This window comes from Vicugna pacos, chromosome 35, assembly GCF_048564905.1.
Source record: "Vicugna pacos chromosome 35, VicPac4, whole genome shotgun sequence".
NCBI classification, from domain to species: domain Eukaryota; kingdom Metazoa; phylum Chordata; class Mammalia; order Artiodactyla; family Camelidae; genus Vicugna; species Vicugna pacos.
Window position 1 is genome coordinate 5,149,814 of NC_133021.1, and position 25,238 is coordinate 5,175,051.

At 38.5% G+C, this 25,238-nt stretch overlaps 1 protein-coding gene across 2 annotated transcripts in view; it reads left to right on the forward strand.

Moving 5' to 3' along the window:
* CCDC7 (coiled-coil domain containing 7) overlaps positions 1-25,238 on the forward strand; it is a 177,810-nt gene that overhangs the window by 46,307 nt on the left and 106,265 nt on the right. For both annotated transcript variants that reach the window (XR_012067091.1, XM_072955093.1), the window contains exons 10-14: positions 9,432-9,510; positions 14,317-14,347; positions 14,834-14,923; positions 19,834-19,919; positions 21,470-21,524. Coding sequence is in view for 1 of the 2 variants with exons in the window: in XM_072955093.1 (XP_072811194.1) it covers positions 9,432-9,510; positions 14,317-14,347; positions 14,834-14,923; positions 19,834-19,919; positions 21,470-21,524 (341 nt within the window). In the remaining variant the exon portion in view is untranslated. The remainder of the gene's footprint in view (positions 1-9,431; positions 9,511-14,316; positions 14,348-14,833; positions 14,924-19,833; positions 19,920-21,469; positions 21,525-25,238) is intronic.

Sequence of the window (25,238 nt, forward strand, 5' to 3'; positions counted from 1 at the left end):
AAGAAAGCAGTTGCAATTCACCTCTGTGTATTACTCGTGTATGCTGTGATCTTTCTGTAATCACTTAATACTTTCAGGAGGTTTTTGGTGATTCTTTGGGATTTTCTGTACAATCATCCATTGTAGAAGAAGATAACTTCTTCATTTTCAATCTTTACTTTTTATTTTCTTATACTGTTGTGGTAGTTAGGACTTCTAGCGTGATGTTGAATAGGAGTGGTGAGAGGGAACACCCTTGTCTTGTTCCTGACGTAGGAGGAAAGCGTTTGGTTTCTTGCCAGTAAGTATGGTGTTAGCTATAGGTCTTTTGTTTGGTTTCCTATATCAAGTTGAGGATATTTGCTTCTATTTCTAGTTTGCAAAGAGTTTTTGTCATGACTGAGTGTTAGATTTTGTGGAATGTTTTTTTCTGCATCTTTTGACATGATCATATGATATTTCTTCTCTGGACTATTGATATGATAGATTATATTAGCTGATTTTCAGATAGCGACCCAGTCTTGCATACTTGGGAAAAATCTCACCTGATAGTAGAGTACATTTTTTCCCTTACCTTGTTGGATTAGATTTGCTGTCTTTTGGGGGATTTTTGCATCTGTTTTCATAAGCAATATTGGTGTGCAGTTATCCTTGTTTGGTAATGTCTTTGATCTTAATATTAGAGTGATGCTGGTCTCATAAAATGAGTTAGGAAGTCTCTCTTTTGCTTCTGTCATCTGGAGTAGACTGCAGATAATTGGTATGATTTTCCTTATGGGTTTGGTAGAATTTGCCAGTGAAATCAGTCCTGGTGCGTTCTGTTTTAGAAGGGTATCAATTATTGATCCATTTCTTTAAGATATAAGATACATATTCTATTCAGAATATCTGTTTCTCCTTGTGTGAGTTTTGCTAGATTGCATCTTTCGAAGAATTAGTCTATTTCATCTAAATTATCAAATCTGTTGGCATAAGTTTAGGCTAGAGCCGTATTCATTTTCTCGATTTTTTTTTGAATAAGCAGCTTTTGGTTTATTTGGTTTTCTGTAATGATTTCCTATTTTCATTTTCATTGATATCAGCTCTAATTTTTATTATTTCTTTTCTTCTACTTACTTTGGATTTAATTTGATCTTTTTTTTTCTAATTTCCTAAGGTGAAAGCTTAGATTATTGATTTAATATCTTTCTTCTGTTGTAATATATTTATTAAATTCTATATATTTCCCTTCCATTGCAGTTCACAAAATTTGATTTTACATTTTCACTTTACTTTAGTTCAAAATGTATTTTAGTTTTTCCAAGACTTCTTTGTCACATGTGCTGTTTAGTAGTATGTTGTTTAATCTCCAAATATGCAGTGATTTTCAAGCTATCTTTCTGTTACAGATTTTAAATTTAATTGTATTGGGGTCTGACATCAGACATGATATAATTTCTGTTGTTTAAATTTGTTGAGGTGTATTTTATGGCCCAGAATATGGTGTATGTTGGTGTATGTACCATGTGACTTTGAGATCAATGTATATTCTACTGTTGTGTGAATTAGTCTGTAGCGTCTATTGTATCCAGCTGAATGGTGGTGGTGTTGAGTTCACTAAGTCCTTACTGATTATCTGCCTACTGTATCTGTCCATTTCTGGTAGAAGGGTATTGAACTCTCCAGTTACAATGGTGTATTCATCTCTGTCTCCTTGTGGTGCACCAGTTTTGCCTCACTTATTTTGATGCTCTGTAGTCAGACACATACACATCGAGGATTATTACATCTTGTTGCAGAGCTGACTCATTTAGCATTAAATGCCCCTCTTTATTCTTAATAACGTTTTTTTGTTCTTAAGTCTTCTCTGTTCAAAATTAATACAGCTGCTCCTGCTTTCTTTTGATTAATGTTAGCATGGTATATCTTTTTCCTTCCATTCACTTTTAATCCATTTGTGTCTTTATATTTAAAGTTGGTTTCCTAAAAACAGAGTTACCAAATGATCCAGCAGTCCCACTTCTGAGCATATATCCAGATGGAACTATAATTCACAAAGATACATGCACCCCAGTGTTCATAGCAGCACTGTTTACAGTAGCCAAGACATGGAAGCAACCTAAATGTCCATTGACAGATGGCTGGATAAAGAAGATGTGGTGTATAAACATATATAATGGATTATTACTCAGCCACAAAAATAATGAAATAATGCCATTTGCAGCAACATGGATGGGTCTAGAGATTATCATATTAAGTAAGTCAGAGAAAGACAAATATAATATACCACTTTTATGTGGAATCTAGAAAAAAAATGATACAAATGAACTTATTTACAAATGAGAAATAGACTCACAGACATAGGAAACAAACTATGGTTACCAAAGGGGAAGGGGGTTGGGGGAAGAGATAAATTAGGAGTTTGGAATCAACATATATACACTACTATGTGTAAAACAAACAACAAGGTCCTTCTGTATAGCACAGGGAACTATATTCAGTGACTTGTAATAGCTTATAATGAAAGAGAATCTGAAAAAAGAATATATATGCATATGTATAATTGAATCACTTTGCACACCTGAAATTAACACATGTAGCGAGGTCTTGTTTTTGATCCACTCTGGCAGTCGGTCTTTAAGTTGGTACATTTAGACCCCTGATGCTCAGAGTGATTATTGATATAGTTGGATTAGTGTCTGCTTGTTAATGTTTTCTGTTTGTTGCCCTTGTTATTTGCTCCGACTTTTTTTTTTACTTTTTTTTAATTGAAGTATAATCAGTTTATAACATAGTGTCAATTTCTGGTGTATAGCATAATGATTCAGTCATACATGAATATGCATATATTCATTTTCATATTCTTTTTCACCGTAAGCTACAACAAGATACTGAGTATAGTTCTCTGTGCTATACAGTATAAACTTGTTTATATATTTTATATATACCAGTCAGTATCTGCAAATCTCAAACTCCCAATTTATCCCTTCCCACCCCTTCGCCTCTGCCAACCATAAGTTTGTTTTCTATGTCTGTGAGTCTGTTTCTGTTTTATAAATAAGTTCATTTGTCATTTTTTTAAAATAGATTCCACATATGAGTGATATCATATGGTATTTTTCTTTCTCTTTCTGGCTTACTTCATTAAGAATGACATTCTCCAGTTTGCTCCAACTTTTGGTCTGCTCTTTCTCTGCCTTTGGAGGATTTAATTGAGCATTTTATTTTTTCTCCAACTTTATTGAGATATAGCTGACATATAACATTGTATAAGTGTAAGGTGTACAATATGCTATTTGATGTACTTACATATTACAAAATGTTAGCACCGTTGTGTTAGCTAATACCTCTGTCATGTTACATAATTACCATTTTCTTCTTTCTGATAGGAACTTTTAAAATCTATTCTCTTGGCAACTTTCAAGTATATAATGCAGTATTGTTATCTACAATAGCAATGCTGTGCATTAGGTCCCTAGAACTTACTCATTTTCTAACTGAGTATCATATCCCCATATCCTCTACTCCAATCCCTGAGTAACTACCATTCTGTTTTGTTTATATGAGTTCAACTTTATTATATTCAACATATAAATGATATCATACAGTATTCATTTTTTCATTTCTGACTTATTTCACTTAGCATAATACCCTCAAGATCCATTCATGTTGTGGCAAAAGGCAGCATTTCCCTCTTCTTTATGACTAAATAATATTCCACTATATACATATATACGTATGTATACATTCATCCATCAGTGGATGGGTTATTTTTAATATGCTAGCATGAGAGTGCAGATACATCTCATTGATAACCTGTTTCATTTCCTTTGGATATATGTCCAGAGGTGGGTCATATAATGTCATTTTATTTTTAATTTTTGGAGGACCCTCCATATTGTTTTCCATAGTGGCTGCACCAGTTTACATTCCCACCAGCAGTGCATCAGCGGTCTACTTTCTCCACACCCTTGTCAGCGCTTGTTATCTCTTGTCTTCTAAGTAACAGCCATTCTAATAGGGGTGAGGGGATACCTCACTGTGGTTTTGATTTGCATTTCCCTGGTGATTAGTGTAGTTGAGCACCTTTTCATGTACCTGTTGGTCATTTGTGCGCTCTCTTTGGAAAAATGTCCATCCAGGTTCTGTGCCCATTTTGAAATCAGATGATGATGATGATGATTTAACTATGGAGCTGTATGAGTTCTTTATATAGTTTGGATATTAGCCCCTTGTCATTGAGTGGTTTACAGATACTTTCTCCTGTTCTGTAGGATGCCTTTTCAGTTTGTTGATGGTTTCCTTTTCTGTGCAGAAACTTTTTAGTCTGATGTAGTCCTACTTTTGTTTTTTTAGTATATATTTCATTGTATTCTTCAACTGTAAAATCTGTTTGGTTCTTTTTAATGTTTTCTACCTCTTTGTTGAACAATTGGTCTTGTATTATTTTCCTGATGTCGTTACATTGTTTCTCTTTGTTCTCCTATAGCTCTCTGAGCATCTGCAGAGGAATTATTTTGCATTTTCTATTGGGCAGTTCCTGTCCCTTCATGTCTTGGGGGCCAGTTACTGGAGGTGGAGTCATGTCTCCCTGATTCCTTATGATCCCCGTGTCCTTTTGTAGACACCTGCACGTTGGAAGAAGCAGTCATCTCTTGCAGACTTTGTGGAATGACTTCAGTAAGGAAGGATTTTCAGCCATGGAGGGGAGAGGGGGAATGCCAAGTATGCCATGAGCCCAGGTGTCGTGGTATAGGGGGGCAGGTGTGGGGACAGGAAGTGGACTGGGTCTGGGGGTAAGTGTGACTCGTCGGCTCAGGCTGTTGCCGTCCACAGTGCGGACAGCTGGGTGGTCCTTTGTGAATGCTGCAGGAGTCTTCAGAAGCTGCAAGGCTGATGGGGTCCTCAGCATTGTCTTCATGTGGGGCAGCAAGGCCTCGGGCAGGCAGTGGTAGTGGCCTGTGCTGGTGGTACACATGTGCTTGGCTCCGGGCCAGTTGCAAACACACACATAGTGGTGGGGCCCAGGACAGGAAGCAAGGGTGGGGCTAACTGTGGACACATCTTCAGCTCAGAAGCCCTGGCTGTCAGTGTGCATCACTGTGGCTTCTGGGTCTCTCGCTGCTGGAACACAGCAGTGGAGCTGGTGACAGGCCAGGGGCGTGCTGGGGCATGGTTGGAGGGGCTAGGTGCAGGTGGGGTGAGGGCAGTGGTGCAGGTCAGAGATAGAAGATGGCCTGATCTGGGCCCACAAGCAGCTGTGGGGAACCTACCGTGGGCGTGCTCTCCTGTGGCTGTACTGTCTCCCTGTGAGTGTGCAGATGGCAGTGGAGGGTGCTGACGATCAGGGCTGGGAGAGCGCGGGTGTACGGCTGGAGGTGCTGGCCCTGGGTGTGTGCGTGGTGGTGAGTCCGAGCCCCAGAGGTCTAGGCTGGTGTCTCAGCCACGGAGGCTTCTGCTGGTTCCTGGGCTCCCATGACGGTGGTGGTTGGGGCAGGAAATGGGGAGGGCCTCAGGCAGCTGGCATCAGTGAGTGCCAGGGGTGAAGCTGGTGAAACCTGCAGGGTGTCCGTGGGGGCTGTGCTCGCCGTCAGTGGTAAAAGCTGCTGGGCTCCTGAGTGGAGCGGGCTGGGGGCTCTGGTGACTCACGCTCCGCGGCTGATATGGGTAGCCCTGCTTTCCCGCCTTGTTCCTAGCCGCCTGGGTGGGGTGAGATCCAAGCAGATCCTCTGTGCCGTGTCAGGAAAGGTTAGTTAAGTTGTCTCTCACCGCCCTCTTCCTTCTCTCTTTCTAGCTGGGCAGTTGCACTGAGCCACGCTGGCTTGGGGGTGGGGTGGCGCAGACACAGTGAAGCGGTTCTTTTCATTTTTGTGCAGTTATTCTCAGGTTTTTCATCCCAGTGTGTTGCTGAAGTTTTTAAAGTGGACTCCAGAGCTGTCCCAGGCAGCTGTTTTGTGGACAGCTGTTTAATTGTTGGTCTCTGTTGGGGAACAGAGGCTAGGGTCTCTTACTCAGCTGTTTTGGTGACGTCCTTAGATTCTTGGGTACAAGAGTTTTCATACCAGTTTTGTTTGTAATAGTCCCCAAAGTGAAGGTCTCAAGTATCTGTGAAGAGTAGAGTGGGGACATAGACTGTGGTCTAGTCATATAGGGCACAAGCATGTCATAATGAAAATGTCTGCAGTCCAGCCGCTGGTGACGCTGTTTGTCTTCCAGAGATACTGGTGACTGAATGAAGTCCTAATATATGGAGCATTTTCATTTATAGTAAGTTAAAAGCTAGGAAACTTAACTGTTTATTAAGGAAATTAATAAAAGTAGAAAAGATATAAAGGTGAGAAGAAAAAAACAGGGTAGTCTGCACCTGTAGGGCGAAATAAAGGGCTATGAATGGGCAGGCTGCGTACAGAGGCCCTTAGGATCTGGGCAGACCTGGGGGCCAGGAGCCGACCTCGAGTGCTGGTTGTGTGGATGTTTGTGACTGTTCATTAAACTATAAATGTATTTTTATATATCATTCAGTAAGTGTGATATAGCTCATGATTATAAAATAAAGAGGAATATTAGGGAATTTGTTTATATTGGGGCTTTTAAAGAATGAAACAAAGCCTGGAAAGTATAAAAGTAAAAAATCAGTAGATTTGGTTAAGTTCAAAAATTTTGTACAGTAGAAATGTCAGTAAGCAATAGCAGGCTATTAATTGTTTTTTTTTTTAACATTTTTTTTATTGATTTATAATCATTTTACAATGTTGTGTCAAATTCCAGTGTAGAGCACAATTTTTCAGTTATGCATGAACATATACGTATTCACTGTCACACTTGTATGTCTATGAGCTACCACAAGATCTTGTGTATATTTCCCTGTGCTACACAGTATACTCTTGTTTATCTGTTCTACGTTTTGAACTCCCAGTCTGTCCCTTCCCACCTCCTGCCCCCTTGGCAACCACAAGTTTGTGTTCTATGTCTATCCGTATATTTCTGTTTTGTATTTATGTTTTGTTTGTTTGTTTTTAATTTTAGAGTCCACATATGAGCGATCTCATATGGTATTTGTCTTTCTCTTTCTGGCTTTGCTTAGAATGACATTCTCCAGGAGCATCCATGTTGCTGCAAATGGCATTATGTTGTTGGTTTTTATGGCTGAGTAGTATTCCATCGTATAACATACCATATCTTCTTTATCCAGTCATCTGTTGATGGATATTTAGGCTGTTTTCATGTCTTGGCTGTTGTAAATAGTGGTGCTATGAACATTGGGGTGCAGGTGTCATCCTGAAGTAGGGTTCCTTCTGGATATATGCCCAGGAGTGGGATTCCTGGGTCATATGGTCAGTCTGTTCGTAGTCTTTTCAGGGATCTCCATACTGTTTTCCACAGTGACTGCACCAAACTACATTCCCACCAGCAATGTAGGAGGGTTCCCTTTCCTCCACAGCCTCTCCAGCATTTTAGCAGACTATTAATTGTGTTAACACACAACATGCTAGTATTAATTGGCACCTACAAATGAGTAATAAAAAGGCAGACAACTCAGGAGAAAAATGGACAAACATATGAAGAAGCATTTTACAGAGGAAGAAATAAAATGTCCAAAAACAGATGAAATGATGCTTGACCAAATTGTTGTCAGGGAAATGCAAAGTGAAGTAACAAGAAAGAGTATTTTACTTAAGAGAGGTATTGAAGTCAGACACCAACAGCAACTGGTGTTGGTGACATGTGGAAAAAAAGGATTCTGTCATACTTTGTGGGTTGAAATGAAAATTGTCCACATGTGTTTGGAGTTCACTCTGGTATTATGTACCAGAAATGGAAGAAAGTTATTGGAAACATTCAGCAACTCTATTTTTAGTAATTTGCCTTTACAGAGATACTGGCATGAGTGTGTAAGTGATTTTAATGACCATATAGTATTTAATTTTTTGGTTATGCCATAATTTATTTATTATTCTACTGATGTTCATATAGATAACTTCTATATTTCTGTTTCCAGCAACAGTACTGCTGGTAGCAAAGTTGTAAGAGTGAAAACAGAAACAACGTGGATTTTTAGGACTGGCTAGATGAATGACAGAACCTTACAGCAATGGCATGCTGTGTAACTTTAAAAAAATAAGATAACCTTATATAAAATGCTTAGAACCATTTTCCTTGATATTTAAAGCGATAAAGCAGGATAAGAGCACTTGAGGTATGTTTTAGCCCATTTCTGTAATCCCTCTGTGTAACGTGCACCCTAGATGCTGACTGTCTCTTAGGTTTCTTTCCAAGAGGAAAAAAAGTCCATTGGTAAATAACACACATTCATTACTAATAATTTTATTAATTTATTAATAAAATACCGAGGCTTTTATAATAGAGAAAAGAGGTCCTGCTCCGTCCACAGAATACAGGAAACAGCTCAGTCTCCTCTTACCATTCTGGCTGTTTCAGAATGACTCTGTAAGCCACCTGGTTAACCTGAGGTGCTCAGGAAAGGGCCTTTAATGCAACAGTTCAATGGGTTCTCTGGTCTCTTTTCTTCTGTTTTAAAATTATTCACAGTGAGAACTTGAGGAAGAGCAGCTGGACGGTCCCCCACACTGCTGGACCTGGTAATGGAAGTGGGACGCTCCCACCTGTACATCTTAAGCTGCTGAGTTGAAGTTCCTGAGCTAGTAGAGTTGTAGAAATGGGCTGCCAAACAGATTGCCACAGGCTGAGTGTATTAAATGACAGAAGTGTATTTCTCACAGTTTTGGAGGCTAAGTTCAAATCAGGGTTCTAGCATGGTCATGTCCTGGGAGAGCCTTCCTCCTGGTTTGCAGGTGGCCATCTTCCTGCCATGTCCTCGGACAATGAAGAGAGAGCAGAGGAAAGGAAGCAGGCGCTATCATAGAGTCTGGTGTGGCTCCATCCTCAGGGCTTAATTACCTCTCAAAGACCTACTTCTAAGTACCATTGCGTCGGAGGGTAGGGTTTTGATACATGCTTTGAGGGAACACGAACATTCTGTCCATAGCAGGACCTTTTCTCCCTCCTTGGAACTGTGTTTTCAAATTCTGACAGCAGTAACGACTGATGTTCTTTGTAATCCTTTACCATATGCAGGGCATAATTTTAAATTATGTCCTATGCTATTATCAGATTAATTTTAAAATATTGTTTATTACACCATATCACTTTTTATGCAAGCATTTTTAACTACTCTCTTGCCTATAAGAGATTCTGGATTTGGTTCTTCTAAAGCTGGCTTCTCCCAGTATACTCTGAATATTTTAGGAGTATTGACCCTCTTAAAGCAGGGCCCCTGGTTTACTTAGTTTCTCAATACACTTGATTTATTTGGCACCTTTGATACATGCTGCACATTTCTGCTATCTGCTCTTTTATCTACTTCTCATGTACAGCAATCAGTTATATCAGCATTTGGGTGTAACTTCAGCCATTTGTGATACCTTTAAATGTTTTCCTTTTTTTTTTAACAGTAGAAACTGGTAATTCAGTGATTAATCGGCTTAATGCCATGTTGAGAGTATTTGGAAGACAGGCAAATACATTACAGAGGTAAGCTTTTAAAATAATTAATTTTCCTGATTATAAAAATGAGTGCATATTTGTTTTCAAAAACTTGGAAGCATAAGAAAAGAAAACCTGTGTTAAAAAGTTTAGTGTTCTTAATTTTTATGTGTATGATTTTAAACCTTAAAATTATAATAATACAGAATGTGAAATTGTATAAGCACAGTGGAAAACAGTATGATATATCCTCAAAAAATATAATCTAGCAATTCCATTTCTGGGCATATGCCCCCTAAAATGGAAATCAGGGTTTTGATGAGATACTTGTACAGCCATGTTCACTGGAGCATTATTTATGATAGAAAAGAGCTAGAAGCACCCCAGGTGTCCAGCGATGGATGAACGGATAAAGAAAATGTGATACATGCATGGAATGGAATATTCATTCATTCTTTAAAAAGAAAGAAATTCTGACACATGGTGCAACATGGATGAATCTTGAGGACATGGATGCTTGAGTACAATAAGCCAGTCGCAAAGAGACAGAATTGTATAATTTCACTTATGAGGCCTTTAGCGTGGTCAGATTCAAAGCGACAGAAAGTAGAGTGGTGATTGTCAGTGTCGTGGGGAATGAGGAGCAGGGAGTTATTTACTGGGTGTAGAGTTTCAGTTTTTTTCCAGTATGAAAAGAGCTCTGGAGACTGTACAACAATATGAATATACTTATGACTACTGAACTGAACACTTAAAATGCTTAATATGGTAACTTTTATGTTATTTGTACTTTACCGCAATTTTTAAAAAGCAGCAATATTACAGACATACAAAGAGTATAGTTTGTGTATATACTTTTCACTTAGGTATAATTCTTTGTAAAGTCATATAATTCTTTTTTAAATAAATGTTTTAAGTGAAGTAAAACATATCCAGAAAAGTTCACATCACAGCATTTTCAAAGAATTTTCTTTGGATTCAACATTGAAAAATTGGGAAATTTTACATGATCAGATTTTCTCTAATGATCAAGTTCGGTGGTCAAGACTTAATAGATGAGTGTAATAGATCAAGTGTGAAGAAAAGGATGTCCCGGGCAGCTGCTGCAGTCGGAGCTAGAGGACACATGGCTTGCGTTGTTGGGTGGCCAGGTGCTTGGTATGTAATGTTCAGGCTCTGTTTACTTTTTACCCACTTCTGTCTTATTGGAATCCTCCCTATCAGAAGGGTAAGGCCAGAACCTTCACAGATTTGTCAGATGAAAGCTTTTAACATGTTCCAGGGGCATTCTTAAAGTAGGAGGCTGGTTTCCACAAACATCCTTCCCATTGGGACAGGGTATTAAAGCACTCTGTACTACTAGTTATTCTAACTGCTCGTACTAGACTGCGGGTGCTAGTTAAAGCTAGTCTTAGAATTCCTGGGCATAACAGAGCAGTGGGAAGGACTAGTTGACTGAAGGAGAGAATTTCCAGCTTGCGTTGTCTTATTCACAGAGTCAGCCTTGAACAACTGTCTGGTCAAAATGTGCTTAGTATGTTTCTTTGCATGTTGAGAAGTATCTTGAAAGTGAGTGTGGGTGCCCCACAGTTGTTACAGGTGGCTCTTTGGTAGTTTCACTGTCGTTGAAAAAGCATGTCTCGTAGAATAAAGTCACAGGGCAGCTTTTTTCGGACTCCTTGTGCTTATTTGTATTTGCTGATTTGGGCTTACTTCCCCCTGCTCCTAGGTAAAGACTAGGACAGTACCGTGACTTCTCCGATCACTCTTAGATGATGAACTTAAATATCATTGTCATCAATATCCTGAATTGGAAATTAAAATTCCCTGTCATATATTAAGTCAGTATTTTAATTTTCATTCAGAGTTAGGACTTCTCTCCCCTTCCCCTACCCCAGTACCCCAGCTGGAGCCTGCTGGGGCATGAGGTTGGCTTTTCTCTTCCATTTCTTCCTTTCTCGCTAGTTGTAGTTTCTGTTATCCATGTTTTTGGGAAAGCAGGGAAGAAAAGTAAGGTATACAGGGAAGGTCTTCCTTGACTGTTACTGCCTGCCTTCTCCATAACATAACATCAACCAGTTTTCTGAGTGCCTCTGTAAGGCTTAAGGTAAGGGAAGTCATATCCACCCCTCCCTAAAGGGTTTGAATAGGGCTCAGGACACCACACGACCTTGAAAAGTTCTTTCTTCAATTATGGGATGAATTGGGAGTCCAACTAGAGATTGGACTGTAGGACAGTTTTTGAAGGCTTAGTGCCTCTTTGGTGAGCAGAGTGCTGAGATCTGGTGACTGGTCTTGGGAATGAAGTTGTCAGCATTGGTGAGAATATGACCCATCACCAGAAACGTGTGGTCCTGATGGGAAAGCAGGCCAAGTAAGAAATCTATCATGGCGCTTTTCCTGAGGAGGCGGAAGGGTCAGAAGTAAGGGTAAAAAGCTGTCTTGGTTTTCATACTGTCTTTAACCCAGGTACGTGTGTCACAGGTAACTACTACGTTATGTCAGAGGTGGAGTCATCATAATTCCAATGTGGCAAATTCAAAGTCTTCAATGAATTTCAGTGGCCAGTTTGGGCATTAGCAAGGCAAAGGCATCCATATGGCCCAAAAAATAATGACGGCTTGCTTCACTGCATCCAAAAAATTAAATTTAATGTTTATTACAGACAAATATAAGAAAACAAAATCGTAAACATAGGGAAGGCATCCTACTCTATCAAAATTAAAAACATCTTCAAAAATGAATCAAAGTCAGAAGATAAGCAGTGGACTGGGAGAAGATGTGTGCAGGTACAATAGAAGGAATGAGAATAAGAATGTATAATTCCACAAAAAGGGCAAGTGACCCTGAGAACTAGGCAGAGTATGTACACACACTACACATAACTTACTGACAAACTCCTAGAAAGATACGGACTAAACAGATTCAAGAACTAGGAAATCTGAATGAACTGTAACATGTTAAAAGATTTGATTGGTAATTAAAATATTTCCCAACAAGAAATGCTCAGGCTAGATGACTTCACTGGTGAGTTCCATCAGATACAGATAGACAGACAGACAGATAGATAGATAGATAGATAGATAGATAGATAGATAGATAGTTATAGTCAGTTTACAATGTTGTGTCAATTTCCAGTGTAGAGCACAATTTTTCAGTTATACATGAACATACATAGATTCATTTTCACGTTCTTTTTCACTGTGAGCTACCACAAGATCTTGTGTTTATTTCCCTGTGCTATACAGTATAATCTTGTTTATCTATGCTGCATATGCCTGTCAGTATCTACAAATTTCGAACTCCCAGTCTGTCCTTTCCCACCCTCCTCCCCTTTGGCAACCACAAGTTTGTATTCTATGTCTATGAGTCTGTTTTTGTTTTGTATTAAAGTTCTTTTTTTTTTAGATTCCACATATGAGCGATCTCATATGGTATTTTTCTTTCTCTTTCTGGTTCATTTCACTTAGAATGACATTCTCCAGGGACATCCATGTTGCTGCAAATGGCATTATGTTGTCATTTTTATGGCTGGGTAGTATTCCATCATATAAATATACTACATCTTCTTTATCCAGTCATCTGTCAGTGGACATTTAGGCTGTTTCTATCAGATATTTAAAGAGGAATTAGTACCATTGTTTCACAAACTCTTCCAAGAAGTAGAAGAGTTTATAATTGAAAGGAAACATATGTCCACACAAACACTTGTACATAGATACTCATAGTAGCATTATTCATAATAGTCAAAAAGTGGAAACAGTCCAAATGTCCATAAACTGATGAATGGATAAATAAAATGAGTATATCCATCCAATGGGATATAATTTGACAATAAAAAGTAACAAAGTATTGACACATGATACAACACGGATGAACCTGAAAAACACGCTAAGTGTAAGAAAACAGTCTAAAAATACCATGTTTTGTATATTATATGAAGTACTCAAAATGGGCAGATCTATAGCAAGAGAATGTAGACTAGTGGCTGCCAGGGCTGGGGCAGTGTTGGAAGAAATGTAGAGTGAGTCTGAAATGTTGAAATGTGCTAAAATTAGATCATGGTAATAGTTACTCAACTTCAGTGAATATATTAAAAGCCATTGAATTGTGTACTTTGAGTGAATTTTGTGATATATTTATCGTATCTCAATAAAGCTATTAAAACTCTGATTATAATAAATAAAACATTCATTAGTGAAAACAGTACAGTCTGTCCACACTGAAACAGTTGTCAGCAAACTGCAGTCCATGAATCACATCTAGCTGGCAGCTTGTTTTGGTAAAGTTTTATTAGAGCACAGCCACGCCCATTCATTTACCCACCATCTGTCACTGCTTTTGCAGAGCTGGTTAGTGGTGACAGACATCTTCTAACCTGTAAAGTCTAAAATATTTACTGTCTGGTTCTTTACAGAAAAAGTTTGCTAAATCCTGCTATAGAATAAGAAGTGGTATTTAAAAGGAGTGAGGTAGATCTGTGTTCACCAGTATAAATAGATTTAGGAAATTGTTTTAAGTGAAAAAAAGTTGAGAACAAATATACAGTGACATCATTTATGTGGAAAAGAAAGCAATACAGACATCCAGCCACTAACAGAAATTATAGAATCAAATAGGCACATGAACTGGAATCTAAATCCGTGGAACAAGTTGTGGAAAGATACATAGCAAACTAACACTATCCTTAGGGTGGCCACTAAAGTTTTGGAATGCCAGTCAGGTTAGCCTCTGACCTTGTTTGGATAATTTTAAGTTTTTTCTTTTTTTTGCAAAGAAATTGTAACTTTATTATATAAATGAAAATATAAATGTAGAATTATACACTCTAGGTGTTTTTGGTTTGTTTTTCAGAGCTATGAATGATAAAGCTTTGTTGGAGGCTGTAAGTATAGCACTGTCAGTTTGAAATTGTACTTGGTCCTTAAGGAATCTGGAAATATCTGTGTACACATATGCATACACCTGAAACTAGCACTGTAAATCAACTACACATCAGTAAAAAAAAAAAAAACTAAACTTACTCTTACCATATGGAACGTATTCTTAATCATATGGAAAAAAAATTGTCCTTTGTCCTTGATGTTGTCAGCGTATTCTAAAAATTGTCAGGATACATAATCTTACATAAAGATCTAATGCCTATTCAGTTTATTCAAGACATTTTTTGCATATGTGAGCTGGAAAAGTTTTATCTGTTCTTTTGATCTTAATAGGCTTTATTATCAGAAACACTTCAATTATACCAAAGTTTATTACTTTTATGAATTATTGAAGACTTTCCAACTTTAATAGTTAAGTACCCTAATAACTTCTCTATATTGAGATACTTGCTTGTCATAATTAATGAAATTAGGATATTTGCTTGTAGAAAAACACAGAGATTCAAAATGATCTCCAAGTGTTGTCAGAGGAGAAATCGCTGTTGGAAAATGAACTACAGAAGTTGAAGAGTACAAAGGTTAGTTACCCTCTTGTCTGAAAATGGCGTACATACCAGTACTGATAATTGGTAGCAGCTGTGCTTTAAAAATATCATAAATATCAATATTCTAAATTACCGTACCAGCTATCAAAACCAAAAGGATGCTGTGAAAAAGAGACATAAAATTGAAACATTCTGAATGACGTTTCTAGGCCAAATATTTAACTTTATTAAAATACCAATAAATGAGGTTTGCAAATATGTTTTAAATGTATTTTGTTGCATTGTTTGCAACTATGTAATGTGTGTGTCCCAGTTCACTCTTATCACATAGAGTGAATAGAAATACCAAGGATAAAATTTCTTTCCCTTTTCCTTTCCTTCTTTTCCATTTTTATATAGCTTATAAATTTCACATTATACAAGACAAGGTCAAACGGATTAGAAGCAAATTTTTATTAACTACCTAAAAATATAAGATGTATGTTTTAACACAAAACCAACATAGAATGAAAAAAATACCTTGACCACTGGTATTAGTTACTTGGTATTTCTTCTTTACTAGGGGAGAAAGGAAAACTAGTGCCAGGTTTTCTACCTGTTCGGTCAGAGAAGCAGTGGTCCTGCGTCAGCGTCACATACAAGATCAGGGCTGTCACGTATGTTCAGTTGGGAATAGCTCCATTTAGTAGTTGGAACAGAAAATAAATTAAAAATAAAGGAATAAATTGTCATATTAAATAATTGAGTCGTCTGGCCAAGTGCAAGAATTTAGCAGTAGTCAATCATACACTGTTAGGTCCACATTCAGAAATCCTTGGAGCTTCTTTTGTGACTTGAAGATGCTGCAGCAGCTTCTAGTTTTGCTTTCTTGTATTGTTTCTTTGGATTTTGTATGTTGAAACCTAAAGAAGTGTGCCAGGGTGAATGTAAATGTGGAAGGAGCCTTTCTGCACGTGTGGGAGCAGTATTGCATCCACACAAGGGTGGTGACCAGGAGATAAGAGAGGCAGCCTGTTTTCGGAGAAGGGGACGGTAGGCATAGGGCAGTGGCTGCAGGGCTATGTCAGGCTCAGGATTTCTAGTAACAGCTGCATTAGTTTTCTTCCAAAGAAGCCTACTTTCCTAACTCAATCCCCTCTTAATAATTTTATTTTTGTAGACAATCTATTTTAATAATCCAAAGCCATGTTTGGTTCTCATCCTTGTTGCCAAATGTTAGGCAGTAGTTTCCTGTTTGTCAGTTAGGGGTTTTATTCTCTTTTTTGTAAGCAGAAGAAACTGACCCTTTCTAAAGCCAGAAATGTGCTGGATGGCTCTCAGGGCATCTCAAAGGACTGAAGAAGAATTGAACAATGTGCTTGGTGAAAGAGAGAGCCAGGACAACTCTTAGAGTTACAGAAACAGACACTCCTGGACAGCCACCACTTCTGTCCTGTCAGGGAATTTCTAGAGGGAACTTAGCAATATTTTCCTCCCTTTGGGTGCTGGCTCTGGAATTACTCGGCTCCAGCGGCTTCTCTTCCATGCTGTCAGTTCTTAGATGATTGGATCTTAGTGGCCTTGCTTGGGTCAGATGTCACCAGGACGATTTGAGATAAAGGAGGTGAGAACCCTTCTAAATGTGGTGCTGTTTCTCAACAGAAGGGTGGAAGGACACTGGGCACAATTATTTGGTGTTCATTGTACTTGGTGATTTCCCTCTAATTACTGTTGTATCCATTTACTCACTCCAGGTGTCAGTGTTTACCATAAAGGCAAGACAGACGTGTTGCAGCTACCCGGGTCGGCTTCTGTGGTTTGGAAATAGCCACAGGCAAAGTGTAAATGAAGGAGCACGACTGCGTTGCAGTAGTACTTCATTTACAAGAACAGGCAGCAGGGCAGCTTTGGACTGCAGTTTACTGACTCCTCCTTTGTTCCATCTCTGCTCTTACCTGGCTTTCTCCTGTAGCTCCCTCAATAGGACTGCCTAGATGTGTGCAGTTTGGTGTGCTGTTGCTGGAAAATGTCACTGTGTAAAAAGATTTCTACTCTTGCTGTTCTGTTCTTTTGACCTGGTTTATTCCTACACCAATGCCAGAGATTTTTAATGATTATATGTTTAGAGTGAGTCCTCATATTTTGTAGGGCAATCAACACACCTTGTTATTTATAAAAATTTGTTTTTGCCCTTTGCATTTTCATGTAAATTTCAGAATTAGCTTGTCCAAATCTGCAGTTACATTGAATCTGTACATCAAATCTGAGAGCTTTACGTCTGGGATATCAGGATACATCTTTTTGTTTATGAACATTAAACATCTCAGTTTTGGAAGCTTTTTAAAATTCTTACAATAAATACGATTTTCTTCATAAACCTCTTATTCATTTTTGTTACTTATGTTAATCTTAGGTGCTTCGTATTTTTATGCAATTTTAATTTGTATCTTTTAAAATATTTTAAAGCTATTGCTAGAGAAGTGTAACAAATTTTTGTTTATTGGATTTTGCATCTACAAACCTAGCTACACAATCGTAATGTCTTGCATAATCAAAGTGTCTGTACCTAATGATAGCCTGAATTTTCATGCTTTCCAGTTTGTAATACTTTGTTTCTTTTTCTTGCCTTGCTACACCGGCAAAGACCTCTTAAATGATACTGAATAGACATGATGAGAGTGGACATTTTTTATTCGTTCCTGATTTTGAAGGGAATGTTTTCTTGTTTCTTGTGATCAGTCAGCCCGCCTTTCTCCCCACCTCAATACCATTTATCAGGTTAAAGGACTTTTTCTCTTTTCATAATATGCTAACATTTTTTTTTCATCCTTCATAAAGTTCTTCCAACCTCTGCCCACTGCCCAGTTTCAGAGCCACTTCCACAGTTTTAGTTATGTGTTGCAACAGCACCCCACTTCCAGGTGGCAGCATCTGTATTACTTTTTACTTTGCTGCTCAGTGGGTTGCTTTAGGGTTTAGTCTTGTTTGTAAGCTATTGGACTCCCTGTTCAAGTGTTACCGAATCACTTAATGGTTAGGAACCTTGAAACGTGCTTTCCTTGGTCCCTTTCCAGCCTTTGTGCTCTTGTTGTCATACGTTTTACTACGTACAACATAAACTGCACAACACATTGTTTGTGTTTTACTGTAAAATACTAACTTTCAATGAGATTTAAATAACAAGAAAGCAGTCTTTGTATTTACCAACCTAATTACCATCTATGGTGGTGTTCTTTCATTTGTGTATTTATTTCCATCTGGTGTCGTTTTTCTTCTGCTTAAGGGGTTCCGTATCATTTTTGTTGTGCAGTTATGCTGCTCGTGTATTCTTTCAACTCTTTGATATCTGGACCAAAAAACAATATTTTTCTTACTTTCTATTTTGAAGGATATTTTTTTCTGGGCAGAGAATTCTAGGTTGACCTTGTTTCCCTTCCAGTGCTGTAAAGATACCCTTTGCCTTCTGGCTTATGTGGTTTCTGACAGGTCTGCTGTCTTCCTTATTCTTGTATGTAATCTGTTTTCCTCCACTGTTTTTAAGATTTTCTCTTTATACTGCTTTTAAGTAATTTGATTATGATGTGTCTTGGAGGTAGTTTTCCTTATATTGTTGTGGATTTGTGGATATATAGTTTTCATCAAATTTGAAAAAAATGGCTGTTATTTCTTCAAATATTTGTTTTCTTTCCCCACTCCTCCTCTCCATCATGAACTCCAGTTCATATTAATCCATTTGAAGTTGTCCCACAGCTCTGATGATCTGTTCATTATTGTTTTAGTCTTTTTTTCCCCTTCCATTACTTTAGTATTTTTTTGATTGTCAATATATTAGATTTTTCTAAATAGAAAATATATCCCAAAACTCATTTTAAACTAGAAAATTATTTTTGGACCTTAATAATTCTCATTAAAATGTATTATTATACTATTTTCTTTGTCTTATGAGAAATTGTTACATTTAGCGTTTAACTCGTGAGAAATCTATACAGTAAATTTGGTATCTAATGGAAGTTGTAGTCTGAAACAGGAAATAACCTCTCAGTACCTTAATAGGTCTCTAATGTTAAGCTCATCTAATTTTTTCCATAATTAATTATGTAATTTTTCTACATTTTCTTGTATAAAATAATCCATTAGTACATAGTAGTTCAAGAATACTTCTAAACATGTGGTCAGTTCTCTACATTTGTTTTGAAATGCAGATTTGTTCCAACATGATTCAACAGTTTGAGCGTAATGTGGATTTTACATTTGTTTACACACAAGTTCATCTGCAAAGAGTATTAGGTGAAGGTGGAAAACAGCTTTCACAAGCTACCCCGGTTTGCCATGGTTATAGTGCACCACACCAGTCCCAGTGTGGTGTTACAGCTTTGCATCTGGTTTCAGATAACCCCCTTCCCATGCTGTGTAATAACTCACAAGTTGGAGACTGTGTGATGCTCACTTCCACAAACTAGCTTTATGTCTTTTTCAAGATAAAGAGCTACGTTTCTCATAGTACATACTTCTTAATCATTTAACTGTGTAAAACTGGATTAATGTTCTTGTTAGGTTTCTGGTTTTTTCTGATGCATCATTGACAGTGTTTTGTGTTCTGTGCACCTATCCCCGTTTTCCTCAAATGTCCTGCAGTTTTTATCATGTGATTTTTCATGGTAAGGTGATTTTCAGGACAGCATATATCATGTTATGGCGGAACTGGCTACAGCCAGTTTGTCAGATGATTGAATTGTTTTGATATATATTAGCTTATTTGCAGCTCACGTTCAGTAAAGCACTATTGCAAACATTCTGGCTGTATTGTTAATTCTGTTTTGCTTCTATTCAGATAATTTCCCTCGAAACATAGTACAGTGAGTCTCAGAGTAAAATGGCAATCTTAGTACTATATATTATCATGTGTTTGCCTGTAATTCATTGTCTCCTTAACTGTTTTTTCTGGCTTACATAAACTTTCACAGAAAACAAAGGTTACAAGTGATCGAACAAAGAAAACTCTGAAAATGGAGAAGAAAAAAGAAAAAGAAAAATCTGAGGATTTGGAAGAGTAAGACATAAAGATCCTTGTTAACATTTTTCCTTGTAAATTTATATTTTCATTTTATACAATTTGAGATCATATAAATGTAACTTATTAACAGGTTTCTACAAAAATACAACTTCAGCAAATATATAGTGTATAAGCAGGCTGAGATATGATTGGGGGAGAAGGCTGAGAAGGGAAGAACAGAGAACTAAAAATGAGTAGAATGAACCCAAGATACTCAGGAAGAGGTAAACAGAATTAAATCTGTAAATAATTTTAGGGGAAAAAGGATTTACAATGTTTACTTGATAGTTTAGTTAATGATTTGTAATTTGTATGTTAATCCCCCAGCCTAGGCTGTTCCTTTTTAATGTACTTCCTGATTATCTTATTTTATTAAAAAGTACCTATTTTTATGTATGTGGGTTATTGTAGGATAGCCTTATTAAATGAATATTTTCTTTAGTAACTAAACTTGCGCATTTTGAATTTGCTTGAAGAAGCTATGAGTTCAGTCTTTACGGAATTACTATGAATTCAGTCTTTATAGAATTCCACAAATTCTGGAAAGAAATTCATGAGGCAAATGGTCTTGACATTTGTCTTAGAGAAAAACAGATGACTAGAGAAGAAAAAATGACCACTGTACTTGAAAATCCTTGCCCCATCTCAACTTTTTATATTTTAATCGTACCAATGAGAAGTTAGAGAAATGTTATTCAGTTGTTTATCATTTAACCTTTATGAATTTTATGGCTATTAAAAATATGATTTTTTTCAATTGAAATACAGTTGATAAAAACATGAAATTCCTTATGAAAATTTTATTTTTTTTAAATTGAAGTATCATTGATATATTGGTTACAGGCATATGACATAGTAATTCAGTATTTTTATACATTACAAAATGATCACTGTGAGTCTCTATCGGTCACCATAAAAGTTACTATGATATTAATGACTATCTTCCCTGTGCTGTGCATTACATCCCCATGACTTACTGATTTTATAACTGAAAGTTTCAAATTACTGCCCCTACACTGGGACTGACAGCATGTGAGATTTTGCATGTGCACCTCAAGAGCAGAGTCTGTGTGTCCTTCAGGCCCCCTGCTCTCCCACAGGCAAGCCGTCTTGGCCTTCAAAGCCAGCTGTTCTTGGGGCTCTTCCAGTGTAGGACCCCCCTGGGGTCGGGAGCCTGATGTGGAGCTCAGACCCCTTGCTCCTTGGGAAGAGACTCTGCAGTTGTCGTAGCATTTGTGGGTCGCCTATCCAGGAGTGTGTCTTTCTGTGCAGTCCTTGCCCTCTCTGTCCATCTCATTAGAGTTACTTCTTTGTGTGTCTACTTGTGGAAACTCTTTTCCAAGAGTCTTTACTTCATTCTCCTCAATAGTCGCTCTGTAGATAGGTGCAGTCTTGGTGTGCCTGTGGGAGGAGGTGAGTTCAGGTCCTCCTACACTGCCTTGGCCGCAGCTCTCAAAATTTCACTTTTTAAAAATGATTTAAGTACCTGACAAGAAACTAGAGTGTTCATGCAGGTATCATGATATATTAAAAATATTTTTTTTCAGGAAGAAGTCTGTAATAAGAGAGTCAAAAGTAAAAGAAGATACGCATCAAGTTCAGGTAGAATCTCTCTCTGCACATCAAAATCTGATTACTAAGGCTCTGATAATTATGTATGTGTGTGTGTATGTGTGTGTATATTTACATTATAGACAGATACATAGACAGCACTAGTGGGTGTATGCGGGTTAGTATGTGGATGTAGGATGTGTGTGTGTCTGTGTACTGAGTTTCTTCCTAAGATATTTATTTCTTGTTGGTTGGCTTTTCTCAGCAGGTTTCAGGAAATCAGATGGTAAATCCAAACATGTTTAATGTCCAGGTTGTAAAAATCCCTACAGTTCACTCAGTTACGGGCAACATCTTGGAGGAAAGAACATCATGCGGGGTGGGAGTCAGAATGGACCTACTGGTGACAGTGGTCGAGTCCCTTTAACCTACTTGAGCTTCATACTTTTCATCACTAAAGTGGGTAAAACAATCTACCCGGTCTAACTTAAAATATGTATGAGGTGCAAGAAACAAATATGAAAACTTTTTAGAAACTGTAAACTATATAGCCCACTCTTATGTGGTCCAGTGAGAAGAATACAAGTAACCCTTTATTTCATCTGGGTTTTGGTAAACCTTCTTTTGCTACAAGATGGTTTCTTAACCATCAGCACATCATATGCTGTGTCATATGTCACTAGGTCACTCTTACGCAGTGAGTAGCCGTAAAGTGTCCTACAGGTATATACCTGTGTGATTCAAGAATCAGATAACATAAATTTGGGAAGAAAATGAGAGCACTGCTTGAGATATTGAATATGAAATCAACAGCTTTATGATGGTAGTTTTTTATTCCTGCATAACAAGTTATCACACATTTTGCAGCTTAAAACAACTTAAATCATCTCACAGTTTGGGTGGGTTGGGAGTCTGAGTGTGGCTTAGCTCTGTCCTCTGCTCCAGGTCTCCCCACACTGCAGTCAACGTGGTGGCTGAGGTCTGCTTTCTGCTCACTTGGGGGTCTTCTTCCAAGCTCAGGTGGATGTGAGCTTCAGTTCCTTGCAGTTGTGGAACTGAGACACTCAGCCATGTGTCCTTCTCCATAAGCAGTTCACATTACAGCAGCTTGCTTTTTCTGTAAGGCCAGCAAAGAATCTCTCATGTTTGCTAAGACAGAGCCTTATGTGATGTAGCAGACTCACGGGTATGACGCCTTATCACCTCAGCTGTATAGTTGATTGCTGAACAACTAGGGGTTATGGGTACCAACCCCCCTCACAGTTGAAAATTTGTGTACTGCTGTCTCTGCCTCAGAAACGAAGGCATTGATAGACGACTCACTCAAGGGCAGGAAACTAAAGGAACTTTGAGAAAATCACATCTCAGACCCTAGTTCTTTTGATTCTACAAATTGAGATCTCTAATCAAACACAAACTTTCCCCACGCTTAGTTAAAGATCTGTAAAATGGAGGTACAGGTAGTATATTCATTGAAAAATATGCTTGTGTAAGTGGACCCATGCAAGCTCAAACCCATGTTCAAGGGTCAGCTGGATAATGCAGTTCAGTAAAGGGGGTTCCATCTCGTCACTGTGCAGTGTTCTGCAGCTGAAAGCAAGTCATAGGTGGTCGCGTCCATACTCAGGGAGTGGACTATGCAGAGCGTAACTGCGGGGTGAGATCATGGAGCCATACCATATGGCTTATTTTATGCAGGGTAGCATTTTGTGTATTTTAAAAATTTATTATAATCCCATTATTAATATCAGAAGTCTTCAAACTAGTGTTTTAGTTCATTTGGGCTGTGTCTTAGTCCGTGTGACTGCTTTAACAGTATCAAGGACTGGGTGGCTTAAACAATAGAAATTTACTTCTCACAGTTCTGGGGGCTGGGTGTTTGGCATCATGGTGGCGCGAGGGCCCTCTTCTGGGCTTCACGCTTCTTTTTGCATCCTCACATGGTGGAAACGGCAAGGAGCCTGCTCAGGCCTCTTTTGTGGGGGGCTGATCTCGCTCGTGCAGTCCCTGCCCTTGTGCCCTGATCACATCCCGCAGGCTCTCCTTCCTGATGTGACCACAGGGGCATTAGGGTTTCAGCACAGGAGTTCAGGGGGAGGAGCACGACGCTGAGACCACGGCAGGCTTCCGTGGCAAAGCAGCACCGGTGAGCAGCTTCAGTGACACTCACTTCTCCCGTCTCTGGGGCTGAGAAGTCCCAGGTCAGGGCACTGGCAGGTTTCGTGCTCAGTGGAGACCCGATTCCTGCTTCCTGGCTGGCCGCCATCCTGCTGTACCTTCCATAGCAGAAGGGCCAGGGAGCTCTCTGGAGTCTCTTTTATGAGGATGCTGACCCCATTCATGAAGATGCTATCCCCATGACCTGTTCACCCCCCAAAGGCTCCACCTCCAAATACCATTACACTGGGGATTTGATTTCAGTATATGAATTTTGGGAGGTACAGATATTCAGTCTGTAGCAGGTCATGTCATTTAGATTATTTCTTCTGAATTTAAAGTGAGAATTTCCTGTATAGGTATACTGTAGATTTAACGAGAATTTTAAAGGAATTTATTTCCCTCCTTCAAATCTCCATTATGAACTATCACTAATCTAGGCCACTTTACAGAGATCAGTGGAAGCTAAAATGTGACTTGCTTAGGGTTAGAGAACAAATGGGTAATGAAATCTGAACTGCAAACATGGTTCTTTGAATCCTGCTCAGCATTTGCAGTTGTGGTTGATCTTGAACAGCACGGGTTTGTACTGCAAGGGTCCACTTGCACATGGACTTTTCTCAGTAAATACGTCCTGTAGTGGTACACGGTCTGTGCTTGGTTGGATCTGTGGATGTGGAATCATGTATACAAAGGACTGACTGTAAAGTTCTATGTGGGTTTTCCACGGGGTGAGTGCCCCTACCCCGACGTTGTTCAAGGGTCAACCGTTGTGAAAATGCATTCAGTTTTGCTTCCTTAGGCAGGAATGGACATTAGAATCAGTTGATACTGTTATCTATCTGTCCAAGTAATTATAATGCTTATAAAATGTTTTAATAACTCTTATAAAATTTTGCTTTTACATGATCTAGGGTTTTTTTTTTTGGTTTGTTCTGTTGTTTTTTTGTTTTTGGTTACTGATTAGTTGGGGTATAGATTGGATTTTGCAATCAAAGAGAACAGAGTTTTTGGAATAATTCAACTCACTCGTAACTAGACTAATTATAAGTTAATTGTATTTATTCTTTGTTTTGTTAATGTGGTATATTGCATTGATTGATTTCTGGTTGTTAAACCATTCTTGCGTGTCTGTTTAGAATCCCACTGGTTCACTTAAAGTATTTTGAGTTCAAACTCTTTCAGGTTGTTCATCTCTGTTTTATTGAGGTCTTTTTCTGGGGATTTGCCTTGGTCTTTGGTGCTAAACGTACATTCCTCTGTCTCTTTGTTTGTTTGCCTGTTGCTCTGCGTTTGTATCTATCAGGTGAAATGACTACCTCCTGCAGTCCTGAAGGAGTGATCTTGTGTAGGAGCTGTTCTGTGTGGCCTAGAAGCACAACCTTCCCGGGCCACGAGAGTCAGGCTCTTCACGGACATCTCTCATGTGGACTGTGTGCGTACACCAGCTGTGACAGGGCCAAGGCTGGTGTGCAGAGGGGGCCGGGGTTGAGTCACTTGTCCTTCCTGGTTGTGGCTAAGTCTCTGCGAGGGGCGAGTGTGGCCTGGGGCCCTTGCCTGGCCCAGCTGTGCCAGTTGGCTACATGGAGAGGGAGGGCTCAGAACACT